The sequence below is a fragment of the Protobothrops mucrosquamatus genome, unplaced genomic scaffold (assembly GCF_001527695.2).
Source record: "Protobothrops mucrosquamatus isolate PMUCROS unplaced genomic scaffold, P.Mucros_1.0 scaffold1984, whole genome shotgun sequence".
NCBI classification, from domain to species: Eukaryota; Metazoa; Chordata; class Lepidosauria; order Squamata; family Viperidae; genus Protobothrops; species Protobothrops mucrosquamatus.
Window position 1 is genome coordinate 1 of NW_015388100.1, and position 12,276 is coordinate 12,276.

A 12,276-nucleotide genomic window follows, 5' to 3' on the forward strand; every position below is an offset into this window, starting at 1 on the left:
GTTATTATATTGATGTATTTTCATTTTCTTTTACGTTGTTTGTTTTATTCTATTGTTTTACTTCTCGTTTTCACGCTTCATTCCTTATTATTATAAGCTGCCTAGAGTAGCCGCATGGTGAGATAGGCAGCAAATAAATTTCACAAATAAACAAATACCATCTGCTGTCCCTAGTAGTAAAACATCATTGGATCTTTATCAAGCACCTTTATCAATGTATATTTTTCTGAAATAGACGTAGGTACAGTCACATTCCCAGCATCTGGAATGTCTGAATAGTATCATTTGAAATAATTTTTGATCATTTTGTAGAGATCTTTTTCTATCTAAGAAGATTCAAGCACAAAGGTATGATTGTAACGCCTCTTCTTTTGATGGCACTTCCTGGCTGACTTTCACTGCACGTTGTCTGGACCAGAAACATAGCTTGCTTTCTAACTCATTGGCTCATTCTTCCCGGAATACTTTTTTACTTCATTGGCCTGTGACCAAATGCTTTCCCTTCAAGCATAGTTAGCTCCCTAATATTCTCATCCATATTCTGCAGGTGATACTTCCTTTGTCACAGCCTGGCAGAACAAAATGTTTGTGTCTGCACACTATTCTAATATCGCCCAAAATAAACCTCAGGCAGACCTGACTTAAGACCTCCAAAGACACTTCCTGGGGACCCAACCAGCTTTGCTTGATGAAGAGATCTTGGCGATTATCAACGCAACTTCGCAGTTAGCTCCTCCAACCAGTAACTTGAAAACCACCTGCAGACCCAAAGATGACCCTGTTCCAAAGTGGCCATATTGGGCTTTGCTACCTACAACAACAACAACAACAACAATAATAATAATAATATAATAATAGTAGTGGTAGTAGTAGTAGTAGTAGTAGTAGTAGTAGTAGTAGTAGTAGTAGTAGTAGTAGTAGTAGTAAAGTTGGAAGGGACCTTGAAGGTCATCTATCTTTCAGCCAGCATGGTTTTTGCCCACCCTGGCTTGCTAGAGGCTGCTGGGGGGAGGGGAGGGGGAGGTGTTAATCCCAATAATTAGAGGGCGACAGGTTGGGGAAGACTTCGGGTCAGCAACCAGGTGGGCTTCGGGCGTGGCCTGCGTTGCCAAGGGCAACCTGTGATCGCCCCCGCTCGAGGCCGCCGGACTCGGCTCTTCTCTGACCCGGGGCCAGGGCGCTTCCCTCTTAGCTCCGCCCAGCTTCCAGCCCCACCGCTCTGCCGGGTGTGCAGGCGAAAGCACCGGCTTCATCTTCTCCTCCTCCTCCCTCCTCCTCTTCCTCCTCCGCCACTCCCCCTTCAGCAGCAACAGCCGCCGCCGCCGCAGCAGCAGCAGCCACCTTGGGCTCCTATGGCAACCAGCCTGCGCGTGCCGCTGGCCTGGGCGCGGCTGGCAGGAGCAAGCAGGAGCAGCCGCCGCGGACGAGACATGCGAGCGTCGACCGGGGAACCGCTGGAGCCCAAGGCGGGGGACTCGGGCAGCCGGATCTACGGCGAGAGCAACGATGGGGGGCAACCCTGTGAGTGGGGGGCTCGCGCGCGCCCCGGGTGGAAGGTCCCCCTGCAGCCGGGGAGCCTCTCCACGCCTGGCGGAGCGGGACTCTTCTTCCTTCCATGCTGCTTTTATCCAAGGAGAAGATCTCCAGGTTTTTGGGGGGGGGGGGTGGGGGGGGCTTCAGCCCCAGCAATTGGAAATAAATGGGCAACCCAGGGTGGGTGGAAACTAAATGGGGGAAGGCTTCTCTCTGTGGGCTGAGAAAGCCCCTGTTGGGGAGAAACTGTTGGGAGAACAGTTTGCAGAATTCAGTGATGGATGCAGACTGTGACGGAAGGACCTGCATGCCATCCTGCTGTGGATCAGTTGCCTCCTTGCACCCAACGTGTCTGTGCAAGAATTCCCTCTGGCTTCTTTAAAAGGGGACTGCTGGTGACATCATGGGCATGTCCCTGTCGTTGTCTTGGCAACAGTACAGAAGCAGTTTGCCCATTCACTTATACTCGGATGTTGTTGTTGTTGTTTTCAATTTCCCAACCGAATCCACAGCCTTCAGATTTCCAAATATTAAGGAGTTCTGTTGTTCCAAGCTTTTTGAGATCTGCCAAATTATTATTGAGGAATGATATCATGCCTTATTTTTATAAATAACTCAAGGTGGCGAAGACACACAAGCTGCCCAGAGTCAGCTTGTCAGCTTGTAGGTGAGATGGGCAGCATAGTAAAATAAAATATTCCTTTCTACTATTTTCCCCACAATAATGACCCTGTGGAGGTGGGTTGATCTGACAAAATTGGACTGGACAAAGTCACCAGCAGGCTTTCATGCCTAAGAACTCACAGTCTCCTGGCTTCTGGCTGGTGAGATCCTCGTTACCATTGAAATGAACAGGTCTGGTTTGTTCTCTCTCTTGTACAGAGATAAATAAAGATCATCCAACACTTGGTCTCCTCCAATATGGAAGTTGAAGCCCAGGATCTCAGAACAATGCCCTGGTTTGAGAAGTATACAGAATACAGAATAATAGAGTTGGAAGGGACCTTGGAGGTCTTCTATTCCAACCCCCTGCTCAAGCAGGAAACCCTATGTACCATTTCAGACAAGTGTAAACCCACAACTTCTGAAGGCAAGGTGTTCCACTGGTTAATTGTTCTCACTGTCAGGAAATTTCTCCTTAGTTCTAGGCTGCTTCTCTCCTTGATTAGTTTCCATGCATTGTTTCTTATCTTGCCTTCTGGTGCTTTGGAAAATAGACTGACTCCCTCTTCTTTGTGGCAGCCCCTCAAATATTGGAACACTGCTATCATGTCACCCCTAGTCCTTTTTTTCTCTAGACTAGCCATGCCCAAATCTTGCAACCGTTCTTCATATGTTTTAGTCTCCAGGCCCTTAATTATCTTAGTTCTTCTTTGCACTCTTTCCAGAGTCTCAATACCTTTTTTATAATGAGGTGATCAAAACTCGATGCAGTATTCCAAATGTGGTCTTACTAAGGTTTAATAAAGGTTATTCAGTCTGATATCCAATTCCTTTCTGCTCTGCTCTGCACCGTTCATGATGAGTCTCACTAACTAGGATTATTATTAAGGGATTAATACACAGAATCATAGAAACTGAATAAGCCCCAATTGCAGCAATTATTAGTGAATTCTCTAAAAGTCTCGGAGAGCTGTTTTTTTCCAGAATGCAAGACTGAAGAGTTAATCATTCTTTTCTAATGGACTTGGAATACTTGTTAACAATATATTGGGATATTTCTGCTTCTTTCCCAGCTCATGTCAGTCTCAAAGACCTCTTTCCATGGATTACGGTATTAGGTCTGATAAATGTATGGCTGTGAAAGTTGGACCATAAGAAAGGCTGAGCGCAAAATAATTGAGGCCTTTGAACTATAGTGCTGGAGAAGACTCCTGCGAGTCCCCTGGACTGCAAGGTGATCAAACCGGTCAGTCCTAGAAGAGATCAACCCCGACTGCTCTTTAGAAGGCCAGATCCTGAAGCTGAAACTCAAATACTTTGGCCACCTAATGAGAAGGAAGGACTCACTGGAGAAGAGCCTAATGCTGGGAAAGATTGAGGGCAAGAGAAGAAGGGGACGACAGAGAACGGGGTGGCTGGATGGAGTCACTGAAGCAGTAGGAGTGAGCTTAAATTGACTCCAGAAGATGGTAGAGGACAGGAAGACCTGGAAGAACATTGTCCATGGGGCGCGATGGGTCGGACACGACTTCGCAACTAACAACAACAAATAATTGCTCTGCCATAGGAATAGAAGCTTTGCTTAACTTTTTTGCCATTTCCTATTCTTAATGCCTTAACTTGGTTTTTATAAATTCCTCCAAGAGGAAATAAAGCATGATTATTATTCAGGTCACTTTTCTTAAATATTATGTCTTGTCGCCATAAGATGTTTAGAATATTTAGTAAAATACTAGAATATGGTTTGATTTAATACTCTATTTTGATAAAGCAAGCATACTATTTGCGAATTCCTCAGTTCATTCACTGAAATGATCTTTTCTAAAACAGGGAAGAAGTTTGTGTATGTTGAACCACCAAGGAGAGTTAGGGAAGTACTTGAGGAAGAGCTGTATTTCCAGAGAGATGAGTGCAGAATTAGACACCCTTCAGAAGGTAAGCGTTGCAAAACAAGGTAACTGGGGGGAATTTCAAATTCTGAAGTGCTTATAAAGGGAAGATTTCATCCGTATACTAACCTGCCTTAGTGATGTCCAGCAATTTGCAAAAATATAACATCTACTCCAAACACTGGTACAAAAGAAATTAAATAGTAACAGCAAAAACAGCCAGAAGCAAAACCACAGGTATTTAGTTATCTTTTCAAAGCCCTTTGGAATAATTTGATGGTACTGATGGGGCAAGTCTCCCTTCGAAGAACAGAAAGTGTTGGGAATATGAAGAAAGTTCAATTTTAAAAATAGGTCTGCTTCAGGAGATATATGAAATCACACGGAAAGTAGATTTGCTACTGTATTTGTGTAATCTGTTCTCTTGGAGTTGGAGCTGGTCTATGAGGTGATAATTAATCCAAAGCAAGACTTGGTGAATTTAAGACCCATAAAGCATCCCCCAACCATCGTAAATAGTCGTGAGCCCTCCCCCATCATCACGTGATCACGTTGGGCGCTTGGCAACCGGTCACCTTTATGACCAGTTGTGGTGTTCTGTGGTTACGCGACTGCGGGGTGTGACATTTTTTGCTGGTTTCCAGCAAGAAATGCCTACTATTCAAAGGAATGGATTTGCATTTATAACCACCATGTTCACTTAATCACTATCATGTTGGCTTAACAACTGTTGCCAAAAAGGTCATAAAATCACTTCTGGTCATGTGGGAGCCTCAGTTTACAACCGTAACAATTTATGACTGGATTTCCAATCCCAACTGCGGTCATAAGGACTACATGTACACTTCCATGGACCACTTCCTGCCCCTGAGCAGATGAAACGTTATATAGATCCTAAGTGGGGCATTTCAGCTTTTCTTTTTTAACCACACAGTGTTTCAATAAACTTCAAAGCAATCCTTGTTTATGGGTCTGTAAAGCAAAAAAAGGCTGAAGTAAGATAATAAAATTGTGACGTTCTACTTAGCGATTGCTTTTGATTAAATCCCAGGACTCAATTGTGGTTGCAAAACAATACAATTATAATAATGCTCTTCTATATATTATGGACAGTGGCTCTGGAAAGAATTTGGAGCTTGAAAAGAAATTTTCCTGTGGGAAGCTTCAACCCAGCGTCACAGAATCAAAGCTGCTTCCTTTCTCAACCTTATTACTCCAGGCATGCAGTCATAAGAAGTAAGAATGTAGTATCTCCTTTCTTTCCTGCTCCCCCAAACCAAAAGTGTGCATTTTAAACAACAGAATGACAGTGATTGCTAACATTCATTACATTCATTGCTCGCTTCCATTTACTGTACATCAAAGAGAGCTCACCAGGCATTGGATCATATAATAACTAGCTGCTATTTGAGAGTTTATACAGGAGGAAAAGCAGATTTTCTCCAACTAACAAATACTGTGCTTAATTGAATAAATGGTCTAGTTCAGTGGTGGCGAACCTATGGCACGGGTGCCAGAGGCGGCACTCAGAGCCCTCTCTGGGGGCACGCGTGCCGTCACCCCAGTCCTAGGCCTTCAGCTGGGTTTCATAAAACCTTTTCGCTTTAGGCCTCCGCCGCCGTGTGCAAAAAAAAAAAAAGGTTCAATCAATTAGTCAATTTCAACTTCTCGCGGGGAAAAAAAAATCTTGCAGAGTTGGAATTGATTGATTGAACTTTTTAGTCCCACCCAGTCTGCCGTTACCACCGCAGCCACGCCCAGCCAATGGGCCACACCCACCCAATGGGCCATGCCCACCCGGCACCCGATGATACATAAGTGGATTTTGGGTTGCAGTTTGGGCACTCGGTCTCTAAAAGGTTCGCCATTACTGGTCTAGTTGTTAATATATAGAATACATTCTATTTTTATGAACCAATGTATTTCAAAATGTAACCTAAATATAAGTTACAAGTTACATTATTAAATATATTGGTTCACTTCTTGAATTGCTCATACCTTACAAAATTGACTGCATATTTCATAGAATAATATAGAATAACAGAGTTGGAATGGACCTTGGAAGTCTTCTAGTCCAACCCCCTGCTTAGGCAGGAAATTTCCATTAGACGTGTACCATAGTATCATGTACTCCTTTTATATATATTTTACTACTGTTATCTATGTACTCTATGCCATACACTAAATAGATAAATTAGATAGTTAGTTAGTTAGTTAGTTAGTTAGATAGTTGATAGATAGATAGATAGATAGATAGATAGATAGATAGATAGATAGATAGATAGATAGATAGATAGATAGATAGATAGATAGATGGATGAGAGGTACTGTCTCTAACCAAGAGATTGGGGGGAACCCTATTTCTCTATAACTCAGGAAAGTGCATTTTTTTAAAAAAAATATTAATCTAAAAATTATAATATTGCTTCTGGTTTTTGGCTTAATACATCTTTCCCCCTGCAACGTCTACTTCTAATAATTACCTGCAATTTTGAATCACAAAAACAGCATTCAGAAGTTCAACATACCAAAGATAGTTTTTCAACTTATAGTATATTCACAATGATTTTTTTTTAGTTAGGCCTCCAGCCTATATTCACAACTGGGTTTCACCTTATATTACCAACCCACTGGACTACAGCTCTTTTAATAATTTTAATAATTCTGAATAATTTTTCAAGATGGATTAGCTGGAACAGAAAGGCTGTTTAATCCACGTTACCCAGTTATATCATACTGATTCTTCTGAATGCTTTCTAAACCGAAGATATAAAGCAGCTGTCAAGATTCATGGCTAGTTTTAAATTGTCTTCTGTGGATTGGGGATATATTTCTTTTTGAACTTTTAGGTCAGAGATGGATATCTTTTGAAGTTTTAGTTCTTGATTACTAGAAGCCAGTTCATGTGTGAACTTTGCTAATGGATGATCATTATAGCACACAGAAATGTCCTATAACAGGGGTGTCAAACTATTGGCCCACGGGCCGGATGCGTCATAGCAAAACCACGCCCATCCCATTGCCGATATGTCATGACCCTGTCCTATAAGATGTTAGGCAAATCCTGATTGCAACATCTGTCACCCCATTGATATCCAGGGTTGATGTAGCTGATCCGGCTGATCAAGCCATTCAAGATTGAGCTGATATATGAACACTACTTTTCCCAATGTCTATTTCCCAATGTCTCAGTCATCCAGGTCATGGTGTCTCCAAAGTGTTTCCTTTCAAAAAGGCAACTGGACTTTCTTGTTTTGCTTGAAGAAAGTCCGGTTGCCATTTGAAAGAAAACACCCTTGAGACGCCAAGACCTGGACAATTGAGAATCTCCATAGACGTTTAGCTATGCTCTTTGGGATGAACACCTTTCAAATTGTGCAGGAGTATGAAAGCATTTCCAGAAAAAAAAATGGCAAACTACAGGATTCAGGTGACCCTGAGGACACAGGTAAACCTCCAAGTGATCTCAACCTACTGTCAGAAAGAGAGCTAATGACCATATGACTGCAAGGAATATAAATCCTTCCATTCTCCACCATTCAGTCAGAACTGAAGAAGTTTCTTGGATGAGAAGCAAAACATCTTAAAGTCCAGTTGCCCTTTGAAAGAAAATACCTTTGGAACTACTCTTCCCACTTTTAATTGAACAATTTAACTGACATATCTAGGAATAAAATGTTTAGAGTTGCTTAGTGTTCTTCATTGCATCACATTTTAAAATGCGTTTTCAATTTGGAGAATTCCACATTGCACAAGCATGTTCAAATTTCTCAGATTTGTGAAGGAAGCCACTTCATTTTTTTTATTATTTACCAAAAATTCATGTCGTTGGGGCCCTAATTACCTATATTTCATTAATACTGTATTCTGTCCTTAATGGAAAAGACTCTGTTTGAGTAGGAATGTCTATGATAACTTAAGTAGAATCCCACCTTCCATTTAGGAAGAATTACTTGATTCATTCCACTCATGATGAAATCATATTTATTTGTTTAACACAAGGCCCTGGAGCAATTTTGTGGTTGCAACTGCTCCACAAATGTAATACTTATGAATCTCCATTTTGATACTTTCTCCTTTCTAGGGTAGTCATTCTGAAAAACTGAATCTCCTTTGATGGAAGTCACAGAAGAAAAGCAAATCTATCGCTGTCACATTTATTTGAACATAGACAACTATATTTTAGTATGTATAAAGTTGCTTATAAAATAAATTTTGAAGCTATGCACCTGCCAATCAGTGTATCTAAGATGATCATCTATGACTTAGCTCACTATTCAGTAATTCACTACTTCGTAACAAAAGGGTCCTGTCTCTCCAAATGTATATGGAGTTTGTTTGAGTAATTTTTGAAGATTGTATTTGATATTTGTAAAGTCCTCAAAAGTTGTTATAGCACGGTAGCAGCTTGAGTAAATAGAAAACAAGTCTGCCCTTAACTTTGAACTCAATTACTCATGGTCCTGTTTCTTTTGTATGATTGTTAGGCTGGCCTCCGTCAAGGCCAGTTTCGATCTGACAACAAGTGTGCTGCTTTTTCAAACACTCAATCAGAATAGACATGGAGGGGACCTTGGAGGTCTTCTAGTCCAACCCTCTGTTCAAGCAGGAGACCCTATACCAGGGGTAGGCAACCTTGGCTATTTTATGACTCGTGGACTTCAACTCCCAGAATTCCTGAGCAAGCCATGCTGGCTCAGGGATTCTGGGAGTTGAAGTCCACGAGGTCATAAAAGAGCCAAGGTTGCCTACCCCTGCCCTATACCATTTCAGATAAGTGGCTGTCCAATCTTTTCTTAAAAGCCTCCAGTGATGAAGCTTCTGAAGGCAAGCTGTTCTACCGGTTAATTGTCCACTGTTGGTTGATTAAGCTGTAGCTGGTACAGGGGAGATAAAGAAGGAATTGCTTAAGGCTATGGAGGTAGGAGAGAGGGAGATTTATTGGGGGGGGGGGTTCCCATCCTTTTTCAAACACAATCTTCCAGGCTACCATGTTTCCCTGAAAATAAGACCAGGTCTTATATTAATTTTTGCTCCAAAAGATGAATTAGGGCTTATTTTCTGGCTAGGTCTTATTTTGGGGAAAATACGGTACTAAATGTCTGTCTGATGATCTTAACCTGGGCTTATTTTTGGAGTGGGGCTTATATTACGAGCGTCCTGAAAATCATGCTGAGGCTTATTTTCTGGTTGGCTCTTATTTTCGGGAAAACACGGTATTTGAGGTAAAAGGTTTCTGAGATAGCAGTAATCAGCAGTCCTGGTAGTGCTCGAATTATAATCATTTATTTAGCAATAAATGTGTTTGCTGGAAAAAGTGACTTACAGCTGATCCTTCCACTTATGACCATTGCAGATTCCTGTGGTCAAATTTCAGGCATTAGGCAACTGACATGTAATTATAATGGTTGCAGCATTCCAGGTCATTTGATTGACATTTGCAACTTTCCCAGCTGGCTTTCCGCAAGCAAAGTTAACTGGGCAAGCCAGATTCGATTGACCAACTGCAGTGATTCACAACAACTGTGGGGGAAAGTGCATGTCTCACTTAACAACTGCCTTGCTTAGCAATGGAAATTCTGCTCCCAGTTGTGGCTGTAAGTCGAGGACTGCCTGTAAGGGATTGGAAGCCAGTATCTATTCCTCAAAAACCATGGTCTCCGATGCATTTGCACGCCCATCTCCAAGTCTATCTGCCTGAAATTCTATAATTGGTTTACCTCTGCCTTATCCGCCATTACAGCAAAATGAAAATTACCTCAGTTTTTGGTTCCATGTTAGAGGACTATTTAATTCCACCCCAGTCTGAGAATGGATAGTGGATTTTTCCAGTCACAAATTTATCCTTATTGGTGAGAAACTTCAGTAATATTCCAAAAATGTTTCAAGCATGATATTAAAAGTGTGTGTGTGGGGGAGGGGTTGCACCACCTTTTCTTAGAAATGAAACTTCTTCCAATTCCCCTTTTCCACCATTTCTTCCATCTTTTCTCTCTGTAAAGAAAATCTGCTAGGGAGGAAAAAGTGTCCCTGATAGCATAAGCTATTTCATTGCTAGGAACGTGGGAGTTCTTGTCCTAGTATGCTGGCAAGGGGAAATGGTGAACACGTGGACACCATTAAGGACCAACATGAGTACAGCTCCAACTGACAAGCTAGATAAGATAAGTTTCCAATTACCATTTTATTGTTATTCTGAGAAACATTGTTTTTTTTCTTTGTATGATGCCCAAGACGCACTTCTGTTTTGCAAGGTTGTTTTATTAGATATTATTTTTTTTAAATCCCCAGTTTTTAAATGTTTTATTTTTATTTTGGCTTTCGTGTAATTTTATATTTTAGATTATTTTAATTTAAAAAGTGAGCAGAAAGTTAATATTCTATAAAGTAAGCCACCATCTTCAGACACCTATATTGCTAAAAAAAAATTGCCTCCTATATATATACTATATATATAGTGTTCCAATATCTAAGGGGCTGCAACAAACAAGAGGGGGGGTCAACCTATTCTCCAAAGCACCTGAAGGCAGGACAAGAAGCAATGGATGGAAACTAATCAAGGAGAGAAGCAGCCTAGAACTAAGGAGAAATTGTTAGAACAATTAACCCGGCTTCCTTTAGAGGTTGTGGGTGCTCCAACATTGGAGGTTTTTAAGAAAAGATTGGACAACCATTTATCTGAAATGGTGTAGAGCTTCCTGCTTGACCAGGGGGTTGGACTACAAGACCTCCAAGGTCCCTTCCAACTCTGTTATTCTTTTATTATGCAATGGATCCCATTGCTTCCAAAGGCTCCTGACTCCTGAAAGAGGGCTCCTATTTTGATGCACTGTTCTAAGAAATATTCCTGCATTTCCAGTGTTAAGTTGAGAGTGACAGAACCTTCGCAGTTCTTGCTTCCCCCGCTGGGGAGGGAGAACACATCCTAAGAGTCTCTTTATCAATTAAAAAAAAAGACTGTTGGGTGTTTTGAAATAAAATTAACGACATTGGGAGACTCAGTCTCCCAGTAAGAGATCACTCAAGTTTTGCCCTGAATTGGACATGGCTAGAGATCCATAGTCTCACAGACCCCTTATCTTCTATCTCAAATCCCAATGATAAAAAAAGAAGCAAAAGAAAACAGAACTAGAATCTTTATAGTCCCTGTCGGCTGTTTGGCTGCGGAAATGGGAAGAGTTTCAAATTCCATCAGGTTGTTCCTTTTTGTCACACTCCACAGCAGGTTTTTTTTTGTATTTTTGAGTTCCCTTACACAATGCACACGTGGCTGGCACCTGTATCCCAGGGAATAGCCTTACTACTCTTTTGACAGATGTTGCAAACAGAGCCTCACAACATCACAACCCCCTCTTCCGAAAGCAGTCCAATTTTGTAAGCTAATCTAGTATCGGGGAAATTAGATAAACCTTTCAAACCAGTTCCCTCAAGTTTCTTCTTGTTTCAATTCCCCCCCCCCCAGGAATGAAAATATTTCTGGTTGCCCCTATCAATCTGAGATGCTATATCCCAAGTGACAGACTTGGGGCTAGCATTAAGAGGGGAAAAGATCAAATCTCAGGGGTAGAACAACTGCCTTGCAGAAGAGGACAAGTTAAATCCCTGCCACACATAAAAAAAGAAAAGAAATGAGTGAATACTAGAGATACAGACAACCCTGTTTACTCAAAGGATGATGTCCTTCAAATTTAAAGAACCCTACAAAAGACAGACTGAAAAAGATATCATTTTGTATTTACACATTTGTGATGGCTGTCCCGATTTAAATAAATTCATTTGGGGGAATGGAACTAATTTGCCTTTGGGGTAAACACAGCAGTAAAATCAACTGTGGTTTTTAAAAATATGTTTCATTTCTGTTACCCCATAGAAAAGACCGAAATCTCTCTTAAGCCTATCCCTGTTTGAGTTTGAGTTAATTTTGTTCATTTGAATATATCTTACATCTACTACTACTTTTATAACTTCAATTCACTTGTATTTCATTTATTCATAACATTTATCTCACATCTGTGTTGTTTTTAACAATCCCAGAGTAGGAACTGTGTGTTGTATTTATTGTTATCTTTGTAAATTAAGTTTATAATTTTGTATGTATTTTGATGTGTCTTGAAATATAATAACTTAGAAACTTGTTTCGTAGGTGGAGAGACAATTATCCTAAAAGGGCAAGCAGTTATATATATACAAA

The 12,276-nt window shown here is 41.0% G+C and overlaps 1 protein-coding gene across 1 annotated transcript; it reads left to right on the forward strand.

Moving 5' to 3' along the window:
- The first annotated feature begins 1,430 nt into the window (after positions 1 to 1,430).
- Positions 1,431 to 8,311, forward strand: CUNH11orf97 (chromosome unknown C11orf97 homolog). Its single transcript, XM_015823778.1, has 4 exons — positions 1,431 to 1,521; positions 4,027 to 4,131; positions 5,199 to 5,321; positions 8,170 to 8,311. Exons 1-4 carry the CDS (start codon positions 1,431 to 1,433, stop codon positions 8,172 to 8,174), a joined length of 324 nt encoding a protein of 107 aa, XP_015679264.1. The 3' UTR covers positions 8,175 to 8,311.
- Positions 8,312 to 12,276: the final 3,965 nt, after the last annotated feature.

Excerpts from the sequence above, each read along its gene's own strand:
- CUNH11orf97 (XM_015823778.1), top strand. The coding sequence starts at position 1,431 with ATGCGAGCGTCGACCGGGGAACCGCTGGAGCCCAAGGCGGGGGACTCG. Across the intron at positions 1,522-4,026 it reads CAACGATGGGGGGCAACCCT|GGAAGAAGTTTGTGTATGTT; the intron begins GTGAGTGGGGGG and ends TTTCTAAAACAG. Across the intron at positions 4,132-5,198 it reads AATTAGACACCCTTCAGAAG|TGGCTCTGGAAAGAATTTGG; the intron begins GTAAGCGTTGCA and ends TATTATGGACAG.